The sequence below is a fragment of the Theileria parva genome, chromosome 1, assembly GCF_000165365.1.
Source record: "Theileria parva strain Muguga chromosome 1, complete sequence, whole genome shotgun sequence".
NCBI classification, from domain to species: Eukaryota; Apicomplexa; class Aconoidasida; order Piroplasmida; family Theileriidae; genus Theileria; species Theileria parva.
The window spans coordinates 2,347,444-2,374,288 of record NC_007344.1 but is presented as its reverse complement, the minus strand read 5'-3'; the positions used below and the strand labels follow the sequence as shown (position 1 = coordinate 2,374,288).

The 26,845-nt window shown below is 31.6% G+C and overlaps 14 protein-coding genes across 14 annotated transcripts; 8 read left to right on the top strand and 6 right to left on the bottom strand.

Annotated features, from left to right (window-relative positions):
• Positions 1 to 2: 2 nt before the first annotated feature.
• On the top strand, positions 3 to 1,309 carry SODB (Iron/manganese superoxide dismutase). The gene is made up of 5 exons (XM_761584.2): positions 3 to 334; positions 418 to 459; positions 556 to 832; positions 976 to 1,067; positions 1,210 to 1,309. Exons 1-5 carry the CDS (start codon positions 214 to 216, stop codon positions 1,275 to 1,277), a joined length of 600 nt encoding a protein of 199 aa, XP_766677.1. The 5' UTR covers positions 3 to 213; the 3' UTR covers positions 1,278 to 1,309.
• On the top strand, positions 1,287 to 3,575 carry TpMuguga_01g02415 (RAP domain protein; the record flags this gene model as incomplete). Its single annotated transcript, XM_761582.2, has 11 exons — positions 1,287 to 1,828; positions 1,859 to 1,932; positions 2,049 to 2,125; positions 2,183 to 2,268; positions 2,300 to 2,401; positions 2,506 to 2,677; positions 2,739 to 2,810; positions 2,879 to 2,987; positions 3,019 to 3,089; positions 3,170 to 3,388; positions 3,459 to 3,575. Exons 1-11 carry the CDS (start codon positions 1,413 to 1,415, stop codon positions 3,573 to 3,575), a joined length of 1,515 nt encoding a protein of 504 aa, XP_766675.2. The 5' UTR covers positions 1,287 to 1,412.
• On the top strand, positions 3,520 to 4,685 carry TpMuguga_01g01153 (uncharacterized protein). The gene is made up of 6 exons (XM_761581.2): positions 3,520 to 3,677; positions 3,721 to 3,866; positions 3,963 to 4,046; positions 4,107 to 4,161; positions 4,256 to 4,402; positions 4,463 to 4,685. Exons 1-6 carry the CDS (start codon positions 3,667 to 3,669, stop codon positions 4,515 to 4,517), a joined length of 498 nt encoding a protein of 165 aa, XP_766674.1. The 5' UTR covers positions 3,520 to 3,666; the 3' UTR covers positions 4,518 to 4,685.
• Positions 4,573 to 6,158, bottom strand: Dnajb14 (DnaJ domain protein). The gene is made up of 5 exons (XM_761580.2): positions 5,927 to 6,158; positions 5,744 to 5,894; positions 5,516 to 5,655; positions 5,115 to 5,386; positions 4,573 to 5,002 (listed from the first exon to the last, which is right to left on the bottom strand). Exons 1-5 carry the CDS (start codon positions 6,002 to 6,004, stop codon positions 4,591 to 4,593), a joined length of 1,053 nt encoding a protein of 350 aa, XP_766673.1. The 5' UTR covers positions 6,005 to 6,158; the 3' UTR covers positions 4,573 to 4,590.
• Positions 6,159 to 6,361: 203 nt separating this feature from the next.
• cnrB (Cleft lip and palate transmembrane protein 1 (CLPTM1) family protein) lies at positions 6,362 to 9,254 on the bottom strand (the record flags this gene model as incomplete). Its single annotated transcript, XM_061305152.1, has 10 exons — positions 6,362 to 6,680; positions 6,764 to 6,848; positions 6,949 to 7,045; positions 7,125 to 7,199; positions 7,267 to 7,425; positions 7,535 to 7,611; positions 7,692 to 8,559; positions 8,671 to 8,898; positions 8,979 to 9,121; positions 9,200 to 9,254. 10 exons carry the CDS (start codon positions 9,252 to 9,254, stop codon positions 6,362 to 6,364), a joined length of 2,106 nt encoding a protein of 701 aa, XP_061161717.1.
• On the top strand, positions 9,250 to 11,520 carry Dnpep (Aminopeptidase I zinc metalloprotease (M18) family protein). The gene is made up of 9 exons (XM_761578.2): positions 9,250 to 9,546; positions 9,669 to 9,745; positions 9,824 to 9,936; positions 10,058 to 10,148; positions 10,185 to 10,294; positions 10,413 to 10,501; positions 10,589 to 10,761; positions 10,900 to 11,414; positions 11,452 to 11,520. Exons 1-9 carry the CDS (start codon positions 9,395 to 9,397, stop codon positions 11,503 to 11,505), a joined length of 1,374 nt encoding a protein of 457 aa, XP_766671.1. The 5' UTR covers positions 9,250 to 9,394; the 3' UTR covers positions 11,506 to 11,520.
• A 34-nt stretch (positions 11,521 to 11,554) lies between these two features.
• On the bottom strand, positions 11,555 to 16,070 carry INP53 (Polyphosphatidylinositol phosphatase). The gene is made up of 7 exons (XM_061305151.1): positions 15,836 to 16,070; positions 14,453 to 15,746; positions 12,865 to 14,304; positions 12,518 to 12,721; positions 12,346 to 12,423; positions 11,899 to 12,226; positions 11,555 to 11,727 (listed from the first exon to the last, which is right to left on the bottom strand). Exons 2-7 carry the CDS (start codon positions 15,459 to 15,461, stop codon positions 11,589 to 11,591), a joined length of 3,198 nt encoding a protein of 1,065 aa, XP_061161716.1. The 5' UTR covers positions 15,462 to 15,746; positions 15,836 to 16,070; the 3' UTR covers positions 11,555 to 11,588.
• Positions 15,863 to 18,672, top strand: Ddx28 (DEAD/DEAH box helicase family protein). Its single transcript, XM_761576.2, has 8 exons — positions 15,863 to 16,984; positions 17,080 to 17,515; positions 17,585 to 17,832; positions 17,928 to 18,087; positions 18,125 to 18,217; positions 18,249 to 18,320; positions 18,434 to 18,551; positions 18,582 to 18,672. Exons 1-8 carry the CDS (start codon positions 16,201 to 16,203, stop codon positions 18,669 to 18,671), a joined length of 2,001 nt encoding a protein of 666 aa, XP_766669.1. The 5' UTR covers positions 15,863 to 16,200; the 3' UTR covers position 18,672.
• Positions 18,673 to 18,735: 63 nt separating this feature from the next.
• Positions 18,736 to 20,467, top strand: TpMuguga_01g02700 (Phosphatidylinositol N-acetylglucosaminyltransferase family protein). The gene is made up of 12 exons (XM_061305260.1): positions 18,736 to 19,052; positions 19,162 to 19,285; positions 19,354 to 19,430; positions 19,460 to 19,509; positions 19,543 to 19,612; positions 19,714 to 19,756; positions 19,786 to 19,888; positions 19,961 to 19,989; positions 20,023 to 20,062; positions 20,094 to 20,194; positions 20,278 to 20,337; positions 20,369 to 20,467. The coding sequence occupies exons 1-12, from the start codon at positions 18,947 to 18,949 to the stop codon at positions 20,436 to 20,438; spliced, it is 873 nt and encodes a 290-aa protein (XP_061162052.1). The 5' UTR covers positions 18,736 to 18,946; the 3' UTR covers positions 20,439 to 20,467.
• Positions 20,468 to 21,009, top strand: TpMuguga_01g02705 (Transcription factor Pcc1 family protein). The gene is made up of 3 exons (XM_061305261.1): positions 20,468 to 20,523; positions 20,622 to 20,750; positions 20,782 to 21,009. The coding sequence occupies exons 1-3, from the start codon at positions 20,495 to 20,497 to the stop codon at positions 20,882 to 20,884; spliced, it is 261 nt and encodes an 86-aa protein (XP_061162053.1). The 5' UTR covers positions 20,468 to 20,494; the 3' UTR covers positions 20,885 to 21,009.
• A 69-nt stretch (positions 21,010 to 21,078) lies between these two features.
• On the bottom strand, positions 21,079 to 21,866 carry TpMuguga_01g01145 (uncharacterized protein; the record flags this gene model as incomplete). The annotated part of the gene is made up of 2 exons (XM_761573.1): positions 21,079 to 21,734; positions 21,791 to 21,866. The coding sequence occupies 2 exons, from the start codon at positions 21,864 to 21,866 to the stop codon at positions 21,079 to 21,081; spliced, it is 732 nt and encodes a 243-aa protein (XP_766666.1).
• A 366-nt stretch (positions 21,867 to 22,232) lies between these two features.
• On the bottom strand, positions 22,233 to 22,934 carry TpMuguga_01g01144 (putative integral membrane protein; the record flags this gene model as incomplete). The annotated part of the gene is made up of 1 exon (XM_761572.1): positions 22,233 to 22,934. The coding sequence occupies one exon, from the start codon at positions 22,932 to 22,934 to the stop codon at positions 22,233 to 22,235; it is 702 nt and encodes a 233-aa protein (XP_766665.1).
• A 379-nt stretch (positions 22,935 to 23,313) lies between these two features.
• Positions 23,314 to 24,977, bottom strand: INP53 (Polyphosphatidylinositol phosphatase). The gene is made up of 2 exons (XM_761571.2): positions 23,794 to 24,977; positions 23,314 to 23,694 (listed from the first exon to the last, which is right to left on the bottom strand). The coding sequence occupies exons 1-2, from the start codon at positions 24,649 to 24,651 to the stop codon at positions 23,329 to 23,331; spliced, it is 1,224 nt and encodes a 407-aa protein (XP_766664.1). The 5' UTR covers positions 24,652 to 24,977; the 3' UTR covers positions 23,314 to 23,328.
• A 128-nt stretch (positions 24,978 to 25,105) lies between these two features.
• Positions 25,106 to 26,823, top strand: TpMuguga_01g01142 (mRNA capping enzyme catalytic domain protein). Its single transcript, XM_761570.2, has 5 exons — positions 25,106 to 25,991; positions 26,054 to 26,146; positions 26,230 to 26,346; positions 26,436 to 26,555; positions 26,636 to 26,823. Exons 1-5 carry the CDS (start codon positions 25,324 to 25,326, stop codon positions 26,799 to 26,801), a joined length of 1,164 nt encoding a protein of 387 aa, XP_766663.1. The 5' UTR covers positions 25,106 to 25,323; the 3' UTR covers positions 26,802 to 26,823.
• Positions 26,824 to 26,845: the final 22 nt, after the last annotated feature.

Below are 26,845 nucleotides of genomic sequence, written 5' to 3'. Positions count from 1 at the left end.
TTTACAGAAAATTATTTCATTTTCTTTACACAATTCTCCCCATCAAACCATATGTAATCATCTTCTTTATTATTTTTACCAGAGTTATTTTGCAAAACTTGTTCTGAACTTTATTAATTTCAAGTTTATTTCTATTTTTAAATCTAAATCGTTTTAGTTTCCCAGGATTTAATTTACTTTTTCAAAACTTCTTTTATTAGGCAGGAATCAACGATGTCGTTCAAATTACCTCCGCTACCCTATGGCCTTAAGGATCTTGTTCCTCACTTGAGTGAAGAAACTCTGACCTATCACTACACCAAACATCACGCCGGATATGTTAATAAACTCAATGGTAACCCCTTTTATACACATTTCCCTTATTTCTCTTCTAATTATTTAATTCAATTTTTTGATTTGTTTTAATTGTTGCTTTAGGATTGGTTAAAGGTACATCACTTGAAACCAAATCACTCGAAGGTACTTCTGACTACCTATCTACCCAGTTATTCTTCATTCTTAACTCTTTAAACTACATAATAAACCTATCTGAGATAATTTTGTCACATGTGTTAGATTTATTGAAAACCGAGAGTGGCGCCGTATTTAATAACGCTGCTCAAGTTTGGAATCACACCTTTTATTGGCATTCAATGTCACCAAGTGGTGGTGGAGAGCCTCGTGGGACTGTGAGAAAGCTTTTGGACCAGAAGTTTGGCTCCTTTGACAATTTTAAGAAAGAGTTTTCAAGTGTTCTCGTCGGTCATTTCGGTTCTGGTTGGGGTTGGCTTGTACTCAAACCTGACGGTACTCCTGAGGTTGTACAAACACATGACGCCGGAAATCCATTACGGTACCTCAATGGCAGTTTTTACTACATTTACACAGCTATTCCTCATTTTTCAACTCTTTTTCCATTTATTTTTTTATTTTCACTTCTATTTTATATAAATTTACCTAAATAAATCGATAGTATATTGATGGAATATGTTTTAGTGATAATCACGGAACACCTTTACTAGCATGTGATGTATGGGAGCACGCTTATTACGTTGATTACAGAAATGACAGGGCGGCATATGTTAATGGTATTTCTTCACCTCTGATTATTTCCTATATACCCATACTACTTTTACAGCTATTTACAGTTTACTACTTTATTAATTAAGCATACCATTAGTATAATAATTACTATACAATATATATGTTTGATAATTTCAAATATTATAGCCTGGTGGAATCTCGTTAATTGGGACTTTGCTAATTTGAACCTCGAAAAGCCCTTCAAACACTCTTAAAAAATACATTTTTCAATCTTCTATGGCACAAATTATATATTATTATTTTGTATATTATTATGAAATATTATAAAATTCTTTATTTTATTATTTGGTAATAATGTTTAATTGACGGAAGACTGTGTTTAGAATAAAATGCATAATATCGTTGAAAATGTGAGAAAAGGCTTAAGCAAAAAGGTTATTAAAAATATTAAATCCATTGAAAGGCTATATAAACCACCTGAAAAGGATTTTTTACCAAATTCAACTATTAACGCAACTTTTACCATAGATTCCAATGATCTTATTAAGAATTATAGTTTACAAAAGACTAACAAATCAGATACTACACCAATTTCAACTAATAATGAGATAAATCTGGAAAGTGAAGTAGTTAATTTGCAGGATAATGATGTAAATAAGTTGTTGAAAAGTGTGTATAAATTATCCAGTAATGGAGTCTATAATGATAGCCTATGGCACAGATATGCTCAGAGATTAAGGCTCATCTCTTCCCTCTTACACCCAACTGATATTGTTACGGTGTTTTATTCCTTTGGGAAAATCAGGTAATTTCAAACTCTGTTCATCTTTTATAGGTATAAAGATACTCACTTATTCAACACTCTTTTCCCAATCCTTGTTAAAAATCTACACACAATTTCAGCCACAGGTTTTAAATACTCTTTATATAGTCATACATTAGTATTAGTTATAGACAATAGTACTAGTTATAGACAATATTATGGTTAAGTATTTAAATAATAACTTTATTCCATATGGTTGTAGGATTATCAATAATAATGAATAGTATGAAGAAACTAGAAATACGTAATTATGATATTCTTGATTTAATTACCAATGAAGTATCTCATTTTTACTCAAATTATTAACATTCACATTGTAAAAATAATGTTATTCAGTTTCTATTAAAGAATGATAAGGCGAATATACAAGATATAGCATTAGTAGCTAATAGTTTATCATTCTTTAACATGTATCATATTAAGTAAGTTTACTGGAGGGTTAAGTTATTTTAGGTTTTGGAACTCACTTTATAAACTGATTCTCATTAGAAATAGTCAAATTGATCCTCTGCAAGCTTCTCTTCTTATTTCTTCTGTAGCTAAATTGGATATTAGGTTTCCATCCTTCAGATAATTTATACACCACTGGGATTCAGTTTTACATTATTCATCTAGTTTATAGCTAACTCTAGAGAGTAACTTCTTATAATTTGTTTTAGGAATGTATTAATGTTGAGATTATTGAAGAGAAGACTAAGACCTGCGATTGAGAAGAACGAGCTATCACCAGAACTCGTTTCCTTGGTCCTACACTCACTCACAAAACTGGATTTCGAAGCGAAACACTTTTATAACTCTTGCTATAACTCTTTTCATCACTTTATTCTACAGGTTTTCACACTTAATATAGTTATACAATACCATTGATTAACAACTGTGGAATATTTTGTAGGATAAAGTTGATTTGCAAGGAATTGTATTATATTTATACACATCAATTTGTATATTAGAACCGAATCTACAAGTAACAAACTACACATTTATCACTACACTAGTATATCATTACTATTATATTATTATTATGATTATTAGATGGTTGAAAGATGTTTGAACACATTGAATAAATCGAGGGAAAGTTTAAAAAGTTATAAAATTCTCAAACTAAAGTATATAATTGACCACTTACAACATAAACATCAGAGTATTTTTGTACACATTTTATATTAATTTAGACTTCATTAATGATTTAAATGAGGATTTACAATTTTTCATCAAATTTATCAAAGATCAAAAAATCAAACAGGTTTCCATAATTACACTAAATTTAAGAATTTTCACACTAACAATAAATAATACTAATGAATAATGTTGATGAATTTTTAGAGTAAAAAAATGCCTCGATGGTGTTACGAAATGAGCTTAATATTGAAAGATTGTGGAGTAAAGCATGAGAAGAATATTTATTTTGATTATTTGAGGGCGGATATTTACATTAAGGACTTTAACTTTGTTATTTTATGCGCTGGCCCATACAGCTACTACACTAAATCACACCAATTGAACAAATTCACACAGATTCATCAATCCACACTTTCACTCAAAGTATTTTAAATTATACTAATCATTATAATTTCTATAATAATAATTATAATAATATTAATGTTGTCGTTAGGGATATAATATTGGGATAATACCATATTATGAATGGAATCGTTTAAAAACAAGAGATGATAAAATTAATTATCTAAATACTTTTGGACAATTGTCTTCATTAACACTTTTAAACTAATATTTTTCATCCCTATATAAAATTTTTGTTACACATTTTCTACACATTTGGGTAATAATAATCATAACAAGGATAATAATAATTTTAACGAATGGACTCAGAGTAAACTACACATAATTCATTTTATAAAATGAAACATTTTTAGGTTGGGAGAATTTGTACCTGATTTTGAGGATGTCGAGTCAATGTTCAAAGTTGACTACAATGGACTAACAATTTACGGTGAAGGAATGCCTTCACTTGATGATATCAAATTATCATATCGCCAAGCATGGAAATGTTGCAAAGAAGGCAACTATTTTTTACTATTACACACTTTTTTTACTTATTTACACTGGGTTTAGCTATCAATTAACATTATTTTACACCCATTCTTATTATTTATAGGCTGTTTATGTTTTTGTCGAAATATAATGAGTCCAAAGGCTAGTAATTGTACATATTTTGCTGTCTGTGATGGTACAGATCCAGGTAACACATTTTTACACATTTTCATTACTCTGATTTTACACATCCTAATTGATTGATTAGTGAATTTCCTGGTCCTGAATCCAACATCTAAAGACTCAACACCAGTTAAAATCACGTAATACAACTCCTAAACTCAGTTATTAACACCTGCCATATAGTTACTACTAACTATACAGTAGTCTATTAATGAGTGTATCATGGTATAATAGGTTTGGTGAGATTTTGAGTGGTTATTGGGTTTGGAAGAAGTGTCGTTTGTTTTATGTTCCTTCCGATAAATCAGAATCTAAATCTAATCCAATGGTCATTGAAGGCTTATCTCCACTCTTCTTCGAATCACTTCTCAAATGCACTTGGTACTATATTACTCAGTTAACTAAATCACTAATCTACTTATATAGCTAATTATTTTTTAGTGAATGTTACACCATGTTGAAGGAAACAAATCAAAAACTTGACCAAACCAGCTAATATACTATTCAATAGCATATCCTACTAATATACTAATAACATAGTTGTCAGTATGTATAATGGGACAGGAAGATTAAAATTCATATTTTTGCAACAGCTTGGAGTAGGAATGCCTGAGATCATTGAGTATTTTACAGCTTTTGGGTGTTTCGTAGAGTTCTGCAGGAGGATTTCTAAAGGAAGACAAATAGGAGTAAATTTGTCTCTGGTTCTCTCTCTTACTGTCATTACATTTGTTTTCGTAATACTTGTACTCAACTTCAAAGTCAACTTTAATCCGTTGAGGTGTGTTGTTAGGGTACATTCGATCAAATGTACGAGCGTCTACATAGTACACTACTCCATTTATGCTCGTCGACTGCATTTTCCCAAACTTTGTACTCTTCTCAAATTGATACAGCTGAGGACTTCTCGAAAACAAATTAATGATCAGCATAAATATCATCAATACTAATAAAGGCATGAATTGCATCACTCCAGTTCTCCTAAAACATTTTTAACACAGTAATTGTAATAACTACTATTGGAAATAATTAGCTAAATTCATATAAAATGGGTGGAAAATGAGGAATAATTAGGTTAAAAATAGGATAATACCTGTTATTACCACCAGCAGTATTTGGCCGTGTAGAGAAGTGAAATACGTTGCCACGTTGATGAATTCCGAAAAATGCTTCGAAAAGTTGTTCAGGGGTAACGAACTCTTGCTGGTAGCGCTGGTGGTTAACTACGCGTTCTTCATCCCCGTATAGGTCATACTCTTCCCTCGCCTTAGGGTTCGTGAGGCACTGAAATGCAGTTGACACCTTCTTAAACGCCTCAGAAGCCAATGGCGACGGGTTCTTATCCGGATGTAATTTCAATGCTAACTACAGCATTTTAAAGAAGTGATTATATTAACTATGCTAACTTTGGCTATTAATTAGGTAATTTTAGAAAAAAAATTAATGAGAATAAATATACAAAAATTGAAAATGTATCGTTGGGGTAAAAAATACTTTTTTGTAGCTTTTTTTAATTTTCTCAACTGAATCAGTTTTCTGGACTTGCAGTATTTCATAATAGTTCTTTGACTTTACGATTTTACGGCACAGACTTTCCTGCTCCTCTGTAGCGTTACGACTACTCGAATCATTCACTAAAACATTATACAATAGGAATAATATTGTATAATAACTAATATTTTTGTTATTATTAATAATAATCGTAATTGTTGAAATTTTTACTTGGTATATCATTGGAATTATTTGGCAAATCATTAGAATTGTTAGGTGTATCATTTGGAGAGTTTTGTGCGAGTTTAACGCATTTTTCAATAAAGGCTTGATATTCCTGTGATGGGAACATGTTATTGGCTTTGGTGGCAAATTTCAACGCCTAATATTGTGATATTAAACGGGGAAAATTACCTTTTGATAATCTTGGCGCGAAAACGCCGTTTTTGCCATTTTAAAGCATTTTATTGATTCATCTTTATTTGCTTCCATTTAGTCCGGCTGTTAACCGACATAATAATGAAGTAAAATACTTGCGATAAAAACTAGATCAATATAAATAAAATAGAAAGGATAAATCTAATAAAAATGAAATATATAAAAATAAAATAATAAATATAACATCTATGAAATATTTTAATAAATTCAAGTTATCTACTCCCCATTCATTTTTTCTATTTCAACCTTTTCCATTCACATTATTTTATTTTTTTCGAGTTCATTTTATTTATTTATTATTTTAGACTTTATTTATTTTACATTTATTTTTTCATTTACATTAATTTATTTAAAATTCATACAACTATATTAGCGTTAAATAATAAACATAGTAAAGTTAATGTTAATAAATTAATTTCTCCTTCTCACATTTTCTACCATTTTATCATCTGATTCTTCATTATTTTCCATATCATTACTATTTTCAACATTGTTGCTGTCAGTACTATCGTTCTTATCCGTATTATCAGCAGTGTTAGGAGCCTTTTCTATAGTATTAGCGTTATCATCACTAGTAGTTCCTATTGTCCTGTTTGGATCGACTTTATACTTCCATCTTTGGTAGAGATAGCAGAAGAAGATGATGTCGTCTCTGAAGCAGGACAACCTGTGAAGCATTGGCATATCAATTAAAAACGACGCCACATCATCCACAAACGTATTCAATGATCTATTATATTATTATCACTATACTATTAACTATATATATCAAACTATATGGTTAATAGTTATTTGTAGAAAGTAGTGGTATACTTGTAGATAAGCGCTCTCCAAGGGAGGTGTTCCACAGACTTTAGTCTGTAGTTTATATACAGTTGGGGTGTCATCATTATAAATCCTATAAAACACATTAATACTATATTTGAATCTAATGTGAGTAAATAAGTGTAAAACTAAGTCCCCGATGGGATAGCGGGAATCATCCCACGTAACAGTACCGAAAGTGTACACTGATCCAGCTAGAACTGAAATGATATAGGAATACCACGACTTGTGCTTATTATAATATAAAGAATATATCGCATATCCAATAACCTATAACATTCTTAATCTCTAATTGAGATTTTAATCCTAGATATGGCATCTATTATGGTATAGTTGAGTAATGAGTTACGCAAGGTGTCAATAATATCGACATATACTTTATTGCGATTCTATCGTACTCTTTCGTTTTATTCTCAATATGGGTCTACATCATATTATATCCATAACTCCATAATAACTATAATTATCTAGATAAACTATGATAATAATACTGATGTGTCTGAGATTGAGATGAAGGGACAAAATGGGTGGAATTTGACTTTGATTGCCTTGGTAAGTTTCCAGAAGGATGAGAAGATGTTTAAAATAATCTCAAACAATATCATATAAGATCGGTTCTCATCATCGTACACGTACAACGCTATTATTATCTACACATCATTATAACAGACTGTTAGTATAGTATTAAGTATATTACGCTAATTTAAGGTAAAATGTGTAAACTAAATAGTAGTTAACAGTAATTGCCTAAAAGGAAACCTCTGAAACCAAGTTAATAATTAACGTTATTGTTGATAATCCTTCCATTGATTTATTCTTTATCCAAAATTGTATATCTACACATTACAATATAAGATGTACTATATAAATAATATATAACTGTGAGTTATATCCTGAATAAAGAGCCCTGACTTACCATTTTTAAAGGCAAACATTGAGAAAATTGAATGTAGTAGTATAAAAACAAGTGAAAAGACTAAATAATAGGGTGAGGTATTCAATAGCATCTTCTTTATGGTGTCCATTTCTTTACTATTATCAATTCCGAAAACGTTCTTGTTCATACTCATTTGACTTATAAACATATAATACATTGGCGAACATATGCTGAAATTTATCAGAATTTCCAATTCAACATCCACATTCTCATCTACCACACCTTCAACTAATCCACTATCTACATCGTCGACGTCCATGTTTAATTTACTCAATTCCTCATCCACATTTAAATCAGGATCAACGACACCAACATTATCAACACCAACACTATCTTCATTGTTCATAGTGTTATTGAAGAGTGAATTGATTTGCTGTAGATTATTTGACGGAGATAGATTGGGATCAGTCACAAAACCATTAAGGAACAAATTCTTCTCATATTCTAGTTCTTTAAATACTTTCGCAGGGTTATACTTTTCTACGTTACCGTTACTAGAAGCAGCATCAATGAGTACTGGTACTAAGTGTTCTTCTAGTACCCAGAATTGCGACAAGTATAGAACCGGGTCATAAAGACGAAACTCATAATGTTTTGTAAATGTGTCAAAGTAAGGGTCGTTTTTCACCTGTAAATGCTCTTTATCGTCATATACTAGGTTAACGTCAACTCTCGGAACCCAGTACTTAACTTCCTCATCTCCTCTAAATCTTTCCACACTTGTTTCCGAGTCCATTAAACTCACTGCGGAGGGTTTCAAATTCTTCTTGTATCTCGTCAGTGACACTGTTTTCAGTATATAATGCCCTTCTATGCCTTCTTTAAACTGACTTTTATTAAATTCCTCCTATAAACATGTTAGAGTTATTCTAAAGTTATCTATCTATAGCTACAACTATTTATTTAGTAAAAATAATATATAAAGATTTTAAAATGATGAAAATAGTTTAAAACATACATGTTTGTGTAGATATGCTTTATGAGGAATAATGAAGATGGTGAGGAACAGCTTATCATTTTTATCATTGAGAAACTTATGGGAGGGCTTATATTTGAGAATGAAAGGCTCGAAAGGTGAATTTCTCTTGTAAAAATAAGACTTATTCTCGTTCTTATACGCAATTTGACTTGGGTCAATATTCTCCAAATCTATCCTTATATCATTAGTTATGACTCCATATACATCCTACAATTCAACGTTAAATTCATTATATGGTAATAATACAATAGTATAATAATAAGTTAGTTAGTTATGAATCAAGATACGAAGAGATCATCTGGTTTGAGATAATTTTTGAATGTTTTGAGTATTTCAGTTGAGTTTAGTGTTGCATTCTTCTTATAATTGGTAAACAACGAATATATCAGACGCAAAATTATCAGTTGAAATATCAACTGTATTATCCAATCTACAACATTTTCCATCACCAATACACATATTTATCTAATAACAGTAAGTTATAACTGTATAAATAATAGGAAGATACTGGTTTGTCGGTTATTGCGATTGGGTTGCTGTTCCGGTTGTGTAACTTGTTCCATTAATTAAAAAAATTATAAATTTAATATAAAATAATATAAACAAATAGTTATCGAAGGCATAGTGTTAAAAATAGTGGTGACACATTCATTGGGCAATCAAACTCGATAATATTAATTATTTATCACATAACAATCAAATTATGAGTCTAAATAGCTGTAAATTAAAGGAAGCTCAGGCTTTAGGGAAGAAGTTTGTCGACTTCCTAAACGCCACTGGCTCTCCCTTCCATTCCGTCAAACAACTCTCTCTTTACCTTACCAACAATCTTCCAATCAAACATCTCAATGAATTGTATCTTCTTCTACATAAATTATTCACAAACTACTCATTTTTGTTTACACATTAATTAATATTCTTATTTATATTATTAATTGTGTAAGAATATTAGAATATTAATTAACAATAATTTTTAGTGACAACTGGAATTTAGAAAAGGGACAAAGTTATTATGTTACTAATAATAATGGCACTATGATGGCCTTCAATATAGGTATTCCACTAAAATATCTACACATTTATATATTTTATTAGTATACCATATTGTAATAATTATGTTGAAAATTTGTAGGTAAGAAATTTGATGTGAATAAGGGTGGAATGATATTGGTTTGTTCTCATACTGATTCTCCTTGCCTTAAATTGGATTTTAAGTGTCACGTTAATAATAAAGGTTTTAATCAGGTTTGCACTCATTACATTCTATTTCTTTGTTTCTCACACTATTTCTTACTATTTACGTTAAAATTACTTATTGCATAGTTAACTATATAATACTCCTATCTGGATATGGAATATTTTATAGTTATCAGTAACCACTTATGGTGGAGGATTATGGCATACTTGGATGGATCGTGACCTTGGTTTGGCAGGAAAAGTTATCGTCAAATCGAAAAGTATTTTATTAACATAATAACGGAATTATTTTATAGACAAATTAGAAGAAAAGCTACTACATGTCCAAAAACCATTGATTTTACTACCAAATCTTGCAATTCACTTGCAAAACTCCACTGAACGTGAAGCACTAAAACTCAACAAAGTTCGTTATAGCTATTACTTTAAATACTCACCCCTGGAAACTATTTTACACATACTTTACACATTCTAAATATGGTTAACTATTTTATTAGTATCTACAGTAGTTTAATCTATTGTAGGATAATCACTTGAAGCCTTTAATTAGTACTGAAGTTGTTCACAATCTTAACTCAACACAAACTGAACCATTGCTCAAACTCATCTCATCGTATCACTGTTTAACAAACTTATTTATATAGTTAATATAAAATAATTAATATTATAATATTTAATTACCATATCATGGTGTTTGTAGTGAGTTGGATTGTAAAGTTGACGATTTGGTTGATTTTGAATTATGTTTGATGGACTCAAATCCTTCTTGTTTATCTGGAGTTTATGAAGAATTTGTCTCCAGTGGTAGACTTGATAACCTTGGATCTTGTTTTGGTTCGATTTCTGCTTTCACCGATTTTGTTCTTAATCAAGGTATTTTAATGCTGGTGATTTTTACACATGGTGATTCCTCTTCCCCAACTGGGGCTCAGCCTTACACACTCAACACTAGTTTTAAATTTATATATGCTTAGATAACTCTATAGATTTAACTCCATAAAAATGTTGTAGGTGAGGATAACGACGCCGTGGTAGTCACTGTGAGCTACAATTATGAAGAAATCGGTTCATCGTTGAGTTACGGCGCTGATTCCAACGTGACTTTTCTATGGCTGGAGAAATTGTTTGGAGCTTTGGGCGGTTCATTGACGAGTACTCGGGACAGGGCCTTGGTCGTTAGCGCTGATATGGCTCACGGAGTCCATCCAAACTACTCTGAGAAACACATTGCTACTCATTCACCCCAGTTCCACGGCGGGGTCGTTCTCAAGTGGAATGTCAACGGCCGTTACGCGACCGAGACTCAGGCTTCATCCTTGCTTCGTACTGCTGCTGCTTCTGCAGGAGTACCTTTGCAGGAGTTTAGGGTTGGAAATGAGACTCCTTGCGGTAGCACTGTAGGCCCGATGCTTGGTTCTCGTCTTTGCGTACCAGTGGCTGACGTCGGATTTCCTCAACTTGCAATGCATTCATGTCGTGAAATGTGTAGTACCGTCGATTTATTACACTTTAAGCTGCTTTTACAGGTAAACTTTCATATTTATCCTTTTAATTCCTGTTTAGGAACTGTTTAACAACCCTTCGTTACTCGACTCATATAATACTTTTAACTATTAATATACTATACATATATAGTGTGTATTAACTGTAGTAAGTGACGTGTATGTTAGTACGAAAAGAATTCAAATTTTGAAATAAAATTATTGGAATAGATTAATGAGAATGATTGATGAGATTGGTCTGTGGTCTGACATGATTAGGTTATCGTTCCTCTTATAGTTGAGGACGTGAACCTTTTTCTTCTCGTTCAACTTTCCTCCGTATATTATCCTGTCACACCTATAGACATCATACTCCCAACATTACTAACAACTAATGGTGTGGTAAAAATAGGTATGACAAAGGTTAAATTAGTCATAATTTAAGGTAATTTAATGATAAATAAATGTAATTTAAGGTAATTTAATGATAAATAAATGGGGAATAACTAGAGTTGTTGGCAAAAATTACCATGCAGGTGATCTTTTAGTGGTATAATATTTGGTCCCATCTTTATATTTATAAGTTGGTAAAAATTGTATCTTTGGCTCGTTAAGGTACTTAAGTGATGGAATTCCAATCATCTTCGCCATGTTAAACTCATCGTAGTGGAACAGTTTTGCAAACTCAAGTCGTTTCAGATGCTTCAGAACAACATCTTTCTCCAACTGAATTTGAAAGTTAAAGTCTCCTCCCAGAACAAACACGTCATCCTCCAATACGCTTTTATTATACTCCTTAAAAGAGTTCTTTAGTATGTAATCAATCAATTCGATTCGGCCGATATTCAAATTCTTACCTAAAGCCAATATTTATTTAGTGTGTAACAACTAGTAGTGGGGTATAAAGTTAGATAAATTAATGGTATATTTAGCTGTAAAATGTAAGTGGTTGTAAAGGAATAGGCGAGAAACGTACCAAAATTCAGATGTAAGTTCAAAAATGACATATAATGATCAAATATTCTAAATCGTATACCAACACACCCTTTATTTCCTATAAAAAAACATATATAACAGTGTCTAACAATGTTACTATCTAATAGTATATAACACAGTGTAATATATATTTGTAATTAGTTTAGTAATACCGATATTGAGATTGAGTCCTGTTTTGACATTGGTAATAAGCACATTGGTGATATAGGGTTTGAGCGACAGTTTTGCGTAGATGACCAGGTAGAGTCCCGTCATTGCGATTGAAGATACTTTGTAATACTTCTGGTCAGTTGAGATCGAAAACATATTCTCTATCAACCTCTCAAACTCATACTCCTTATTCTCATCTCTTCTACCTATACACGTTATTACACCATTAGCCAATAGTAAGGTAAGCTAGGTATAATAACTAGTGTAATTGTGTAAGTATGTGTAAAAATAAAGCTAATCCCCCAGATGGAACTAAGCCCAGTGGTTTATGGAAAGAACCGTTACTTACCAGTAGCGATATTTATGAAGTTTAATTCTACGAATTCTTGGAAACTGAAGATGTATAAATCACATTCCAACGTGTCCAACTCAATCCAATTGAGTAAATTATCATCAACCTCAACCACATGAGCCCCAATATTCCAACTACCATACCAAACTTTCAAATCATCTCCAACTAATTTAAACCTTTCCTTCTCACTATATTCTTTATCTTTAATACTAGTTGTGACAGGTTTAAAATCTGGTATTTCCGGCTCTGGAGTTTTAGGTTTACTTGTGAGTTTACTAATAATTTCGTCATTCAAGCGATCGAATATGTTACTAACTTCTTCATCTTCTTCACTGTTTTCCTCCACTACTTTTAATCCATCCTCTGGATTTTCCAGCCCCTCACCAACACTCTGGGCAGGATCACTATGGCCAGAATCATTCTGAGTTGAATCGTCCTGATTGAAAGGATCTTGTATGTAGTATTTACTGTTAAGTAAGCTTCGTTTTAGTGGGTCTCTTCTAACTCCATTATAGGTATATGAAGTTAGAATATCGTAAATTTGTTGCCTTTGGGAGTCCTGAAAGACTGAACTATAGACTCTTTGTACCATAGTTTTACCATAGTGAAGGAGTGAGTTAATGCTCGTATTACTCTGTTTAACTCTTTCTGATAGAGTCGACTGCGTTCCTGAATAGTGAATACTTATATAATCTCCATGATCACACCACAATTGCGTGAACTTGTTAAACAAATCATTACTCTCAAATTCAACCACATCCTCAGGATTATTACCATTATTAGAGGCGGTTTCAGTGCTGTTACCAGTGTCAACCGAACTTTTAACTGTGTCACTAATATTGCTGGTGTGCGAGATATGGTTTTGGAGAACATTGTTGAAAATGATCCACGATAAAACGTATTGGAATATATTAGTTCGGTCTAAACAATCTAAGCAGTTTGTTCTGACTATTCCCTTTTGAAGTTCCAATTTCTTTCCGCCCTCACCATTATCAGTATTGTGAAAGTATGAAATTGTGTTTAAATGTGTCAACAAATTTTCGTTAATGTAATTGATTAAAACGTCATTTGTACACCACTTCGCATTAACGTTGTAATTGTAATTCTCCATCACCAATTTTACTCTTCCATTAACACTATCACTCCTATCTCCACTACTCTTGTCTCCATTGTCACTCTTGACGCGATGATTCCGATTATATTGCTGTACTAAGTGTTGAAACGAGTTTGTGAGTATTCTTTCATTATCTTTGATATCCAAAAGGTTGATGAATAGTACTAGTTCCAGTGGTTTGTATCTTTCTTTTAGTTGATCTACATGTTTTGAAAATGCGTCAAAGTTCAGGTGATAGTTGTACAAATTCACTGGGGCTGTAAAATTCAACTGCTCCCAAAATAATGGAACTGAGCCTCTATATTGAACATACGAATACCAATCTAAAACATTTTATAGACCCGAATAGAAGTATTTAGGTATAAATAGTACGGCAATATATAGTTAATAATAATAGAGTATATTGTGAAAAACTATTTCGATATATATGAGTACAATGTGTAAAACTAAGTAACCAAGAGTGAAAAGTACCTTTGTAATTAATCCGAATTCTCATTTCAGTTTCAACAGAATTAGCAGTATTTCCCTGATCATCTATACCTCTGGCGACAAACCTTGTACCTGATCTCTTAACATTACGCCTACCAATTAGTAAAATCTCGACAAAATCTCCGTCAACTTCACTTGAAATGTAACCCACGAAACCCTGTATTACCACTGTTACCCACCTCTTTGGCATATTCTTACTCATATTATGACACCAGTTATATTCATCATCACTCATATTGTATATTATCTCATTTCCATTATTATCCTTATCCTTAGTGACATCATCAGTGTTATTTGTGTTAATTTTGTGTATTGGGTTGGATCGGCTGATTGGAACGAAATTGTTTGAATGTAAGTTTTGTAAAGAACGGGTTAAATCCGTGTCAAAAGAGTAGTAGTAACCAGTGGATAGTATTTTTTCCAGATTTTCTATGACTTTGTTAACCTCCGATGTTAGTTCAACTTGTTCGTTGGAGCCCGTTATAACGTTATTGCCTAGATTTCCAATATTGCCAAAATTTCCCATACTGCTAAAATTGCTTAAATTTCCAAAGTTGGTCACGTTCAGTAAATTATTATTGACTGCATAAACGCAATTAGTCGAGTTAATTGGGAAGAATCTGACCTGTTTTATGCTGTAGATATTTCCTCTTTCCGCCTTGCCAAGCGTCAAATCCGGCATATGAAGATTAGCCACTAGGTCAGACTGGACAACTACAGCCAAATGGTAAGTGTTTAAAACTTCAACAATGCCCAGGAAGGCATTTATCGGGGTCTGTTCCACTGGATCCTCCTCAGTTAAAGGTATCACCGACTCTGTAATTTGGCATGTTGAGCGGTCAATCCAAAGCTGTTTAGTGCCATATCCACTTACAAACTCCTTAAACTCTGAAAATATCTCACCATTATCCTGACCAGTGGGCTCACTTCCCGTGGAAAGGGTGATACTGTACCAGGAGGTAAAAGTCCTCAAAATATAAACACCGTCCATTATAATATCATACAAATTAAAATGATCATCAATTTTTTAAAAATTCACTTTAAATCGATATAATCTACTCAAGTTCACATCGACCTACGATTTAACTGGTATTAAAATGTACCTAAATTTACACTTAAAATATTCCAAAATTATGTTAAAATTATTCCTAAATTGTAGGAAACGTATAATAGGGGTATTGTTAAAAATGTTTGAAGGTTTGGATATAAAAGTGGATTCGATAAAATCTAAAAATTAAAGACTCATTAGGTACCAATGGGATTTAATTTGAAAATCCTAAAAATTCAAGAATCAACTCATTTTAAATATATAAATACATATGAAAATTTTTACAATTTCCAGTTGTACCATATAATTAAACATACCACATAACGACTATTCTCCAATTTACCTTGAACTTCGTTTAATCCTTATTTGACCATCAATTTACTATTATTTAGGCTATTTCTTTATAATTTTAATATAAGATTATTTTATAATTTTGATATACTATTGTTATAATTGCTTTGAAAATTTTCTAAAAATTCCTTAATACTTTAAAACCACTAATTACACTCATATTCATGTATAGAAATTACAATTATATATGTGAATATTGATTTTATATTTTTGGAAGGTTTTTATTTTAATTTTATTTTCCTCAACACCACTACACATTTTATCAAATATGATTATTTTATCATTATTTTTTTAAAATTCTACTACTATGTTGAATATTATGTTATAATAAATGTCATTTGTAATTTTGGCTAAATTCGCCAACAAGCTTCTTCATCTAAATAAACACACCTGTGTCCCTATCATTGATGGAATTAACTCTCGAACGACTTCTAACTTTCTCTATTTTAACAAAAGATTTAGTAGTAATAATAATGTTCAACAGGATGACTTGGATAAAAATAAAAATTTCCCTAATGTTGGATATAAATCATGCGATTTGGTTAAAAACAATGATTTAAGTTTAACATCACGGTTTTTAATAAATAAATTAAAATTTAACCATTTTGACAATTTTCAATCTCAAATCTTCCAGCACATTATATCCCAAGGATATTCCCAAAATTCTTTACACAGTTCTCGTACCGAAACTGGTAAACATGTAAGTAACACTGATTCAAATGACAAAAATGACAAAAACTCTGTATTATATGTAGTTGGTAAAAGTAATAGCGGGAAAACCAGTTCCTATTTGTTAGCTTTGAATGAGTTAATAAATAACTCACAATCTCCATATTACTATATGTATAGGGATAATCACAGGCACAAAATGATATTATATAGTAATTTGAGGGGCAGAAGGCTTCCTAAACCCCCGGGTTCAAGACGTATAAATGGAATTCCAAGATTAAACCCTAATTGTTTTACTGTCCCTTTAGCTATAATATTAGTACCATTTCGCGAGTTAGGGCAGAATATCCTCAAAACTTGTGATAAAATGGGTATTCGATCGAGATTAATTACCGGCGGTTTCGGTTACAAATTGGTACCTAAAAGTTCTAAGACTTACTCTGGAGGTACCTACTGTTACTATCTTACCTATACATTTTTACTTAGTTTTAACTATATTATATATTAATATAGTAAATAGTTGGCGTTATATTGTTTATAGACTTGGGTAACATTGACGTATTAATAACTACGCCTGAGATGTTATTGAGAGTTATAAATGGCGAGTATGAAGACTTGAGATTGGATGTTAAGTATCTCAAGTTTATGATATTTGAGGAGTCTGACTTATTGGTTGAGGAGATGTACTTGCCTAAAATCAATGAGATACATAATTTACTTTTGAATAATAACTTGGATTTGGTGTACGTTTCAAGGTTTAAATCGTCTGTTCTAACTGAGCATGTAAACGCCTTAGGCTCTCCAACCTTATTAGAGAAGGAAGAAGCTGCTGACTTGGACCATTTTAGGAAAATATTTGTCTACACATCTTCAAATGATAGGTTGGAAGTTCTAATTGACTTAATTAATGAAATCACACACAACAACTTACAAAAAACTAAAATTGTCATCTTTTCAAATACCATCAATTGCAACAAGTATGCTTCACTACCCTTATTTATCTATAATTTACCTAAAATTTATTATTACTAAGTAAATTTGTGTAGGTTTTTGAAGTATTCATTGTTGGACAGAGGATATAAAATTAGTAACTTGTTTGGGGGTATGAATTATGAGGAACGTACGGAGAATTTGCGCAGTTTTGAATCCGAAGCTGACATTCTCATCACTACAAACTTCGCTTCAAGGTTCAAATTTAACTGCACAATCAATAACGTAATCCTCTTCAACTTCCCCAACAATATTCAACAATTCATCCATTACACTACTTCTTTCACTCACAACTCAAACAACAGTTCGTTAAACACAATGCGGGATGGACCGCTATAACCACTACACTATTATATAGTTATTATGTAGTGTTATCACAATTAGTGTAATGAGGTGTAGGAATGTACATATTGTTTAATAATAAGAATATTGGATTATTGAAAGAGATGATAAGTTTGTCGAGCAATTTGAGCGGGTTTGAGTATCGCAATTTAACTCCGAAACTGTCCAAAAAGCTTTCATTACACCAGAAATCACTCCTTAAACCTACCGTTACAAGGTAAACACATATAACTCAATATTATAACATTCTGTAGCATAAAAGTTGGTAAAAGGAAGATCAAGTTAACGAGTAAGAAAAACATTTTATCACCAAAGAATAAGAAAATTATGAAGAAATTCTATTTGAGGTATGGAAACCTTTTTTATATCATTTTCCAGGGCCAAGGCTGCTAAAAAAGTTGAATTTTTAAGGAAGAGAGGAATTCTTAAGAAAACGCAAACCCTTCCAAAGTACTCCTTTGTTTACAATTGATTTATACCGTCCATGGGACTTAGTTTCACAGTTATTTACATAGTTTTACATTAGCTATATGCACTAATACGTATAATAATGTAACGTGTAGGATGTGTGACAGGAATGTGGAGATGTCAGACAGTCAGGAGTATTTGAGAATGGAAAGAACACCAGATGGGTTTTTACAAATAATACCAAAGAGAAGGTCGAGGATTAGGAACTACGAAGTAACTGAGATTCTCTCATTTTAATTATAGGAGCCTGATTCTCTGGACTCTAAGGTCATTCAAACAAATATTACTTATGAACCGGGGAATTTAAAACATCACAAAAATACACATTTTTAATTTTTTCACAATTTACCATTTTTGTATATATTGTGTAAAATGAGGCATTGTTATTAGAAAATGTTTTTGATAAAAAAAGTTACTAGTTTTACAGAGAATTTAATTTTTTATCAAAATTATTATAATCTTCAAAATTTGCTAAATTTGGGCTCTTCTAACCCTCTTTCACTCATCCCGCCAACCTTGACATATAATTGCAAGAATAAAACCGTAAGATTGGCGTTAAGAAGAAAAAGAAGACGCCTGGGTGAAAGGGTCAGCTTAAGATACAGATAATGGTAGAGAAGTCACCTAAAAGGTGGCGTATGATCTTATATGAAGATCAAGGTTATCCTCCTAACTATGTAGACGATTCTTTTTTATACGATTTAAGGTTTAAAGGTGTGTAACACAGTGCGATTTCCCCAGAGAACTTAGTTTTACACATTTTACTCTAGTTACCCCTAGACTTAGAAACTTTTTAGTTTATTTATTTTCTTCATGGTTATAGGCTTTAAAAAACTGAAGTTGAGGGACTTGCTCAGGAATATGCTTGTAGTGACTGATCATATTAGTACAATAATAATGCTCTCAAAACTATATTTCCTAATGAAAAACAATAAAATTCAACTATCGTACTGTTTACCATTAATTATTATATTATAATATTAATTCTTTCACGTTGGTTGTTAATAATTGTTAGGTTAATTTATGTTCTAATATTAATATCAATATTGGTATTTTTAATTTTAATGTTACTAAACAAGGCTCCGAAAACAGGTAAAAAATACTGTTTCACTCTGCTTTAGAGTACATAACTCATTTGAGGATGTTTTTCATTATGTATTTCACCTTAGAGGTTGATTTATCTCAGTAGTAACACAATTTTCAGCTCTTTCAAGGAGTTTTACAAACTCTAATCTCATCATTCAGCGATGATACCGTTTACTTTCTAGCACTACGTACTCTCAATATCTAATTACCATATGATACCCTTTATAAGGGCTATTACGGATAGTAGTTACATACTATAATTACTATGCAATAACTGAGTAATGTGTAGTAATATCGATATTTCATGTGTTATCGCAGAATTATGATCTCGAGTAAGTTTTAGGATTAAAATTTCCATCAGATCAGTGAAGCATGAATACATGAGAGAGGAAGATGTAATTCCAATGAATTGCTTGCTGTTACTATCAATTCTACTAGCGTCAAGATTAGATGATTCCAGAATAGTATACTCTTCTTACACATACATTAGTTATACCTCAATTTATACATTTGATGATAAATTAATATAATTTTAGGCTTCAGGATTTATACAATTTTCAATAATGTAATGATGTCTAGTTGATAATTCATTTTTCAGATCATTTTCTCTATTTCCGAGGATCAAATTATATATCCAAGTACATCAAATTAAACATTATTACTCTTTAGGATACTGGGAATAACCTACTGATTTATGGATTTACCGTTATAATTACAATTACAACTTGCTTCACATTAAAATTTTACTATACAGTTTTTTATTTAGCAGGGTAATCAATTAATTATACAGTTAATTAGATAGTCCTATGGCATGGTTAGAACTACAATGAACCGATGTTGTGATAATGTGTAGAATCTTGTGTTTAACGGTATTGTTGCCACTTTTGTATATTTGGTTTCAAAATTTTAAAAGGTAAAAATAAAAAACGCCAGAATCTTTGTAGGGACATTACTGGCTCTTGGGATCCAGATTCCATTAAAAAAATGAAAAAATTAAAGAAGACGTTATGGTGATCAACACTTAGATTCTTTTAGACTTTTTAATTTTAATATTGCATATTGTATATATTATGAATAAAACAGATATAACATGTACACAGTAAGATTCTTTTATATTAATTTAAATACTGGTAGATAACTGTATATACTGGTTTGTATAAATTACTTATAACAATTGGTGGATAAATCATGTTTTAGTGAAATTGCTATAACATTTCCTAATAATAAATTTTGTGAAATAACGTTGAATGTGTTGGAATCAGAACCTGATCTTAAAACTGACCAATCTTGTGTAGTATATCAAAAGGACCAAAATATTCTAAATGTGTAAGTTTTCTTAAAAATTAATTAAATTTAGCTCAATTCAAGCGATAACGCCTCGAGCTCTGAGGCAAAAAGTCAATTACTTCTACGAGTCCTGCTATCTTATTGTTTCAATTTTAGAACAATTTCTACCATAATTTTATTACAAAATTTTCTTCGTTTTACCCTTAAATTAGCTTTATTTTACTATATTTCGGTTATAACTAGCCATTAATTTGACTATAATTGGTCATTTGGGGATTAATTTTGCCTTTATTTACACTTAATTCAGCTTAATTTATTCTTATTTCCATGTTGAATTGATTGCATGTATTGTAATTTTGTCAGTTGATCACGCAGCTGGTGCTTGAGTGGCTGGTTCCGCCGGCGTTGCCTCAGGTTTTTGTTCAGGTTTTTGTTCAGGTGTAGCTTCAGCAGGCTTGGCGTCTTCTGAAGTTTTTGGCAAGTCAACATCTTGGACAGGGTTAGTGTTGATCTCTTCCCTAACATCCTTCCAGATATCTGATATTGTATCGTCGAAACTTGCGATTCTTCTGACATTGATATCCATCTGCCTGACCCACTCATAGATAACCATACGGTTGATTGGGTGGCTGAAGGTCAAGTCCTCAAACAAAGCGTTCACTGTTTCTCCCCTATACTTGTTGCAGGCGCTGAGGTACATTTGATAGGCATATTGAACTTGGTACATCATCAAGTCCAAGATTATTTGTCGAGCGTGCATCTTGTTTATGACATCAGCTCCAGTTTTGTTAGTGCCATCGCTGACCGACTTTAAATCATAATTTGAAGCCTCTCTAAGCTCTACAGACATGTCATTATCAATTTTCTTCAACACCTGTAAGTATTTGTTTACAAGCAAATCAAGTTGCCTTACGTACTCAATGCTGTCCTCAAATGAGTTGTAGTATCCAAAATTCGACAATGACACCATGTCGTTGTAGTATTTGTTGCACGCCGCTAAACTAGCAACTAACGTAAAAAATACTAAAATCAAATTCATATTTATATATTTTTTATTGTAAATCTTAATTTAATCTAACTTTTGATCACACATGATTTTCTAAAGAATTTGGTAGGAAAAAATTCTTCCGACTTTGATACCGAAATTTGGTACATGAAGTCGGCTTTAACCCATTTTAACTGGTTTATACCGTTATTTTACATTAATAAATCAAGCTAATGGATTTTCAAGCCTACAATACACGATTTTAACCAGATCTTAAAAGGAGACGTATGTTCCCATTATACTATGATTATAGTAATGCCATATATTAGTTCAAGGCAAAATTTTTTATAAATTACACAACTTAGCATTTATTTTATTCATTATCTATATCTTTACAATTATATATAGTTAATTTATCATTAATTTATGTATTCCAAGGCCTTATTTCACTCTTATTTATATATCAATAAATATATTTAAAGGGTTAAGTAAAAAAGTATATAGCACATAAAAATAAAAATTAAAAAGATTTATTTTTAAATCATTGAAATGGCGATCATTGACATGATTACGAACAGTGTGTTGATACAGTTAACCATGGCACTTCCAGTGAGCAGCCACATGTTTCCAGTGCTCTTGACTCTTCCCAGTTGACTGATGTTATGAGTGATTCTCTTGTTTTCTGCCCTTATTTTCTGGAGCTGTTTGGTTCTGTAATCGTCCAAAGCATCTGCAACATCGCCGTAAACAAAAGCCGAGCAAAGTCCATACTTGGCCTCGTCTGTCAGTTTTGTATTGTATTTGGTTATGTTAGACCTTGCGAATGCTCTGAGAACGTTGCTGATGTACGAAATTGTCTTCAAACCATTGAGTGAGGCGAGTACCATTTGTGAGGAGACATAATCCCTGGCAATATGTCGTTGGAGACTGTACTCAATTGAGGTATATACCAAACCATTTCTAAGAACCTTGCTTTCGTCGAACAAAGTTAGACCACTTTCAACTAATTCTCTGTCAATTCCAACCTCCTCTGGGAGCTCCACAACTCTAGAAACGTCGAGTGCAACTTTATTATACTTATCTACAAACTCCTTCGGTAACTTGTAAAGTGAAGACTCAAGTGAGTACGCATCTGAGACGCATGCAAATCTACTTGGATATCCGGGTCCAAACAAAATCGAGTTGGTGCTAAACGCCAATTTTATTGATACAAATATTAATACAGGTATAAGCTTCATTTTACTTAATATTTTCAATTTATTTCCATTATATTAAATTGTAAAATTTTATTTTACCTAATCTCTAACTTTAATTTGATTATCAAATTTTCAGTTTTTTATTAAAAATTAAAATAAATTAATCTCTTTTGGTTAATTATAAAAGATTTACTAATGTTTAGTGTTTTTCACATATTTCAACCTTTGAAAGAAATTTCCAACGATCTCGAACCTCCTCGAGCCAATTTTTTATCACAATTTTTTCCATCTGAAAAATCTTTTAGACTAGTTTCCCTTATTTTATTTTTAATTATCCTATTTTAAACATCATTTAACACTTAACTATATGAAATCAAACAGCTAGAATAACATGAACAGTATAAAATACTTTAGTAAGTAGTTTTGTCTGAGAAAATTAATCAAATTTAAAAGTGTGTGCATTTAGCTTGATTGGTATTGCGATATTTCTGCTTAGGGGTCTGAGGATGAAAGCGCAGGAGACTGGTGAGTGATCACTGATTAGTAAGGGCGTTTTATTCTTTGGAATCGCAGTTCTATAACTCGTTGGTTCAAAAATTAAACAGGTTTCCATTGTTTTATCGGACCATTTTAGCACCCTGTCAGTCCACGAAGGCACTCGTTCTGTGTTTAAGCTGTACCACTTCGAGTCTGAGGTTGAGTACTCCATTTCAAACCAGTTCTTTCTTCCCTTGTCCAGCACTTCTCTGTTCTCTCGTTTTTTATAAGTTGGGTCAAATTTTATCACATCCTCACAGAATTTCTATAAAAAACATTATTCCCTGGGTATATACTATATAATAGGTAGAATAAGAGTAAATAGGTAGGTTATGGAGGAAATAGACTGCAATGTAACGGATACCTGGTCCTTAAGTGGTGATGTGGATAAATGGAATTCATCAAACTTGATTAATTTATCAAGTGTGCCATCAACAATATTAGTAACAACACGTTCCATTGGAATGGTAAGTTTAAAATTGAAATCTCCGGCCCAGATAATGTGATGAAAAAGGTCCGTAAACATGAGTTTCTCGTTTGCCCCAAACAAGTATGTCAACTTTGAGAGAATTGTTTGAAATGATTTTTGCCTTTCCATGTAATCTGTTGGTAAATGCCCCCCTAGTAGGAGGATGATTTGGCCAAATGCCTTAATTTGAAGGCAAACTACCCCTTTACTCCTGTTATAGGCTGAAAGGTAAAGAGCCTTTGAAGCACAAACCCTTACAACGCCATTAGCCAGAAGGTCTTTCCTGACCCAGGCTGCAATACAAGTCATCTTTCTGTTAACCACAGCGCCTTCTCCGAAGCCCAGAATACGGTCAGTTTTAAATGAAACCCGTTCCATCGGATGTCTACACTTCTCCAAAAAGCGGGTTACAACCTCAAAAAAGTTAAATGAAACACACTCCTGAAGCGTTATAAAGTACACGTCGTAGTCAAGCTTAATCCACTCACTCAAAGGGTCAACATAACGAGCCTTGCAACTCATACAATCGTATTTCTCAGACACATAGGTGTGACAGGAGCACGAAACGTCGTTGGAAAACTGCTTAGGGTCAATCTTTTTAAAGCCCATGTTCCAAGTGCCCACAAAAATGCGAATGGGCTCCCAGTGATCTAGGTAGTCGCCGTTCGTCTGAATTAATCCTGAAGCCTTCTTATCGGACTTCTTAAACATAACAGGAAATGAAAAAGTCTTCTTAAAGTTATTTTCGTTCATATTATGGTACAATTAATACATTCATTTGGGGATATTAAACTTATTTACAGAATATTAAAAAAAGGAATACAAATTAGCTCAAACTCTAATAAATTAAACTTTATACAATTTTTATTGTTATTATTTAAATTTTACGTTAAAATGTTAAAGGAATTCCAGTATTGAATAGCCCAAACTAGGCTGGAATGAAAGAAAATAATCATTAAAACAAATGCCAATATGACAAATAGACTATGAAAAGGATTCCAACTGGAATCTTAGAGAAAAAATGTTTCAGGGATAATCTCCCCAAAAGATTTTTTAGAAACAAATTTTACAAAAATCAACCGGTTCTATTAATTTAGGATTCTAAATTCAAAAGATACCAAGGGTAAAATTTAATATCATGTAAAGGGATTCTGTAGAAATCATACATTTTAGTAAATATACCGTAATAATCACCCAATATTGATTGTTACATTTATAAGGGATTTCTTGATCATTTATTTATAATTTTTGTACCATATCTGTTTTTTCACATTTTTATTACTTTTTATTTTTTAAAATTAATTTTAACATTTTTAGTATCAATTTTTCAACGACGTTGTTTAACACATTTTTTATTTCCTTCTAAATTCCTCACTTTATTACTTATAAATATGGTTATAATTTGATATTATACTTGGTTATAATATGGAGGAGAAAAAGCGGGCTAGAATAAGTTCATTGGAAGACTTGAAGTTAGAGTTTGTCGAGAAACGCCGTAAAAAATATTTGCAAGATTTGGAGTTCTTCTCCACTTTTACCCAAACTGATGAAATTACCTTTTCTAACCATCTACCTACCACTTTCAACGATCAATCTGAACCGTTAAATGATGATATTGTTCAGTTTAATAATATTACTGAGTTAAATGATAATATAAAGAAGTTAGGTGAGCCTTTAGAATTGAATCAATTATTGAGGTTATCTGGTGGAATCAGTGAAATATTGGTATTTCCTGAGTTTATAACTTGTTTGGATAGTTTGATTAACGAAGAGATTAATCAGATAAGGGGCAGTATGTTCTTTGTAAGACCGGAGGGTTCAAGGGTGTTGATACACATTAACAACCACACAGCCTCAGTACACAATAAACAAAATTACGTTAAGCATGTTTTTAGTACTGATATAAAGGGTCCAACGATCTTAGACTGTGTTATTCCAACCCCGTTTGTCAGTAAATTGCCGAATATCATGGACAAAAACGCTGATAACCCAGATGTAACGATTGTATACTATGTAATTGATATATTAATGCTTAATGGTCATATATTAACCACTTCAGATTTGGAATGTAGATTATTCTTCCTAGCCTCAATGTAACATGATCTATTATATTAACATAGTGATTTTATATTTATATGATTGAATTGTGTTGTAGATTGGATGAATTGAACACTGATTCTAAGATATTATTTCAATTTGTAAAGTATTCAGAAGTTAATTTTGATCAATTAAACAGCGCATATCAAAGGTACAAGTTAACTGATTTATTCTTAATCTAGCAATACTGTACTGTATATATACTACATATAATAGTATTAATGATGTTAATAGTATAATAAATAAGGAATTCGACTATGAAACTGATAGTATAATATTTGTGAATAAGAATTCCACTTATGTAGGAGGTTATAATCCCAATTGGTTATGTTACAAAGATTATAACATCAAGTATTTTTTATTCATTTTTACTATATTTTAGTTTATACGATTTCCACCTATATTTATATTTAACATAATTGTGACTAATTGTTTTTTAGTAAATATTGCTTGTGTAACCAAGTAATTTGTAAAGTATATAACAAATGCGGTAATCTATATACACACGATAATGTATTAATCGGTAAATCAAACGATAATTTTAAACACAAAATCCTCAAGTAAATACTCTCCTTACATTCACTACAATTCTTTTAGTATAGTAATTATTATCGTATATACTAATATAATAAAGTCTTAGAATATCGATAGTGGATGTTGAAGATTTGAAGATAACTTATAAGATAATTTCGAAGTCCCAGGGGTACAAAACAACTGACACGCTGAGGAAGATTTACGTTAATTTTATTAACAGAAAGCCTGGAAACGACAACTTCACCAAGTTACTCCAATCACTTTCAACTTAATAATATTGTACGATATATATAAGTAATTATCTTATTGATATATC

Coding starts and splice junctions, on each gene's coding strand:
- TpMuguga_01g02705 (XM_061305261.1), top strand. CDS start 20,495: ATGAATAAAACAGATATAACATGTACACA. Junction 20,524..20,621: donor ACAGATATAACATGTACACA/GTAAGATTCTTT, acceptor ATCATGTTTTAG/TGAAATTGCTATAACATTTC. Junction 20,751..20,781: donor GACCAAAATATTCTAAATGT/GTAAGTTTTCTT, acceptor AATTAAATTTAG/CTCAATTCAAGCGATAACGC.
- INP53 (XM_761571.2), bottom strand. CDS start 24,651: ATGAACGAAAATAACTTTAAGAAGACTTTTTCATTTCCTGTTATGTTT. Junction 23,695..23,793: donor CATCACCACTTAAGGACCAG/GTATCCGTTACA, acceptor TGTTTTTTATAG/AAATTCTGTGAGGATGTGAT.
- SODB (XM_761584.2), top strand. CDS start 214: ATGTCGTTCAAATTACCTCCGCTACCCTATGGCCTTAAGGATCTTGTT. Junction 460..555: donor TGAAACCAAATCACTCGAAG/GTACTTCTGACT, acceptor CACATGTGTTAG/ATTTATTGAAAACCGAGAGT. Junction 1,068..1,209: donor CAGGGCGGCATATGTTAATG/GTATTTCTTCAC, acceptor CAAATATTATAG/CCTGGTGGAATCTCGTTAAT.
- Ddx28 (XM_761576.2), top strand. CDS start 16,201: ATGTCATTTGTAATTTTGGCTAAATTCGCCAACAAGCTTCTTCATCTA. Junction 17,833..17,927: donor CACTCACAACTCAAACAACA/GTTCGTTAAACA, acceptor AATGAGGTGTAG/GAATGTACATATTGTTTAAT. Junction 18,321..18,433: donor AAAACGCAAACCCTTCCAAA/GTACTCCTTTGT, acceptor TGTAACGTGTAG/GATGTGTGACAGGAATGTGG.
- TpMuguga_01g01153 (XM_761581.2), top strand. Junction 3,867..3,962: donor ATGGAAATGTTGCAAAGAAG/GCAACTATTTTT, acceptor TATTATTTATAG/GCTGTTTATGTTTTTGTCGA. Junction 4,403..4,462: donor TCACTTCTCAAATGCACTTG/GTACTATATTAC, acceptor ATTATTTTTTAG/TGAATGTTACACCATGTTGA.
- Dnajb14 (XM_761580.2), bottom strand. CDS start 6,004: ATGGAAGCAAATAAAGATGAATCAATAAAATGCTTTAAAATGGCAAAA. Junction 5,895..5,926: donor CGCGCCAAGATTATCAAAAG/GTAATTTTCCCC, acceptor TCACAATATTAG/GCGTTGAAATTTGCCACCAA. Junction 5,003..5,114: donor ACTGCTGGTGGTAATAACAG/GTATTATCCTAT, acceptor AAAATGTTTTAG/GAGAACTGGAGTGATGCAAT.
- Dnpep (XM_761578.2), top strand. CDS start 9,395: ATGAGTCTAAATAGCTGTAAATTAAAGGAAGCTCAGGCTTTAGGGAAG. Junction 9,547..9,668: donor ATCAAACATCTCAATGAATT/GTATCTTCTTCT, acceptor AATAATTTTTAG/TGACAACTGGAATTTAGAAA. Junction 10,149..10,184: donor AGTTATCGTCAAATCGAAAA/GTATTTTATTAA, acceptor ATTATTTTATAG/ACAAATTAGAAGAAAAGCTA.
- TpMuguga_01g02700 (XM_061305260.1), top strand. CDS start 18,947: ATGGTAGAGAAGTCACCTAAAAGGTGGCGTATGATCTTATATGAAGAT. Junction 19,053..19,161: donor ATACGATTTAAGGTTTAAAG/GTGTGTAACACA, acceptor TCATGGTTATAG/GCTTTAAAAAACTGAAGTTG. Junction 19,990..20,022: donor TTTATACAATTTTCAATAAT/GTAATGATGTCT, acceptor TTCATTTTTCAG/ATCATTTTCTCTATTTCCGA.
- INP53 (XM_061305151.1), bottom strand. CDS start 15,461: ATGGACGGTGTTTATATTTTGAGGACTTTTACCTCCTGGTACAGTATC. Junction 14,305..14,452: donor AATTCGGATTAATTACAAAG/GTACTTTTCACT, acceptor AAAATGTTTTAG/ATTGGTATTCGTATGTTCAA. Junction 12,424..12,517: donor AGGACTCAATCTCAATATCG/GTATTACTAAAC, acceptor GTTTTTTTATAG/GAAATAAAGGGTGTGTTGGT.
- TpMuguga_01g01142 (XM_761570.2), top strand. CDS start 25,324: ATGGAGGAGAAAAAGCGGGCTAGAATAAGTTCATTGGAAGACTTGAAG. Junction 25,992..26,053: donor TTATTCTTCCTAGCCTCAAT/GTAACATGATCT, acceptor ATTGTGTTGTAG/ATTGGATGAATTGAACACTG. Junction 26,556..26,635: donor TTTAAACACAAAATCCTCAA/GTAAATACTCTC, acceptor ATAAAGTCTTAG/AATATCGATAGTGGATGTTG.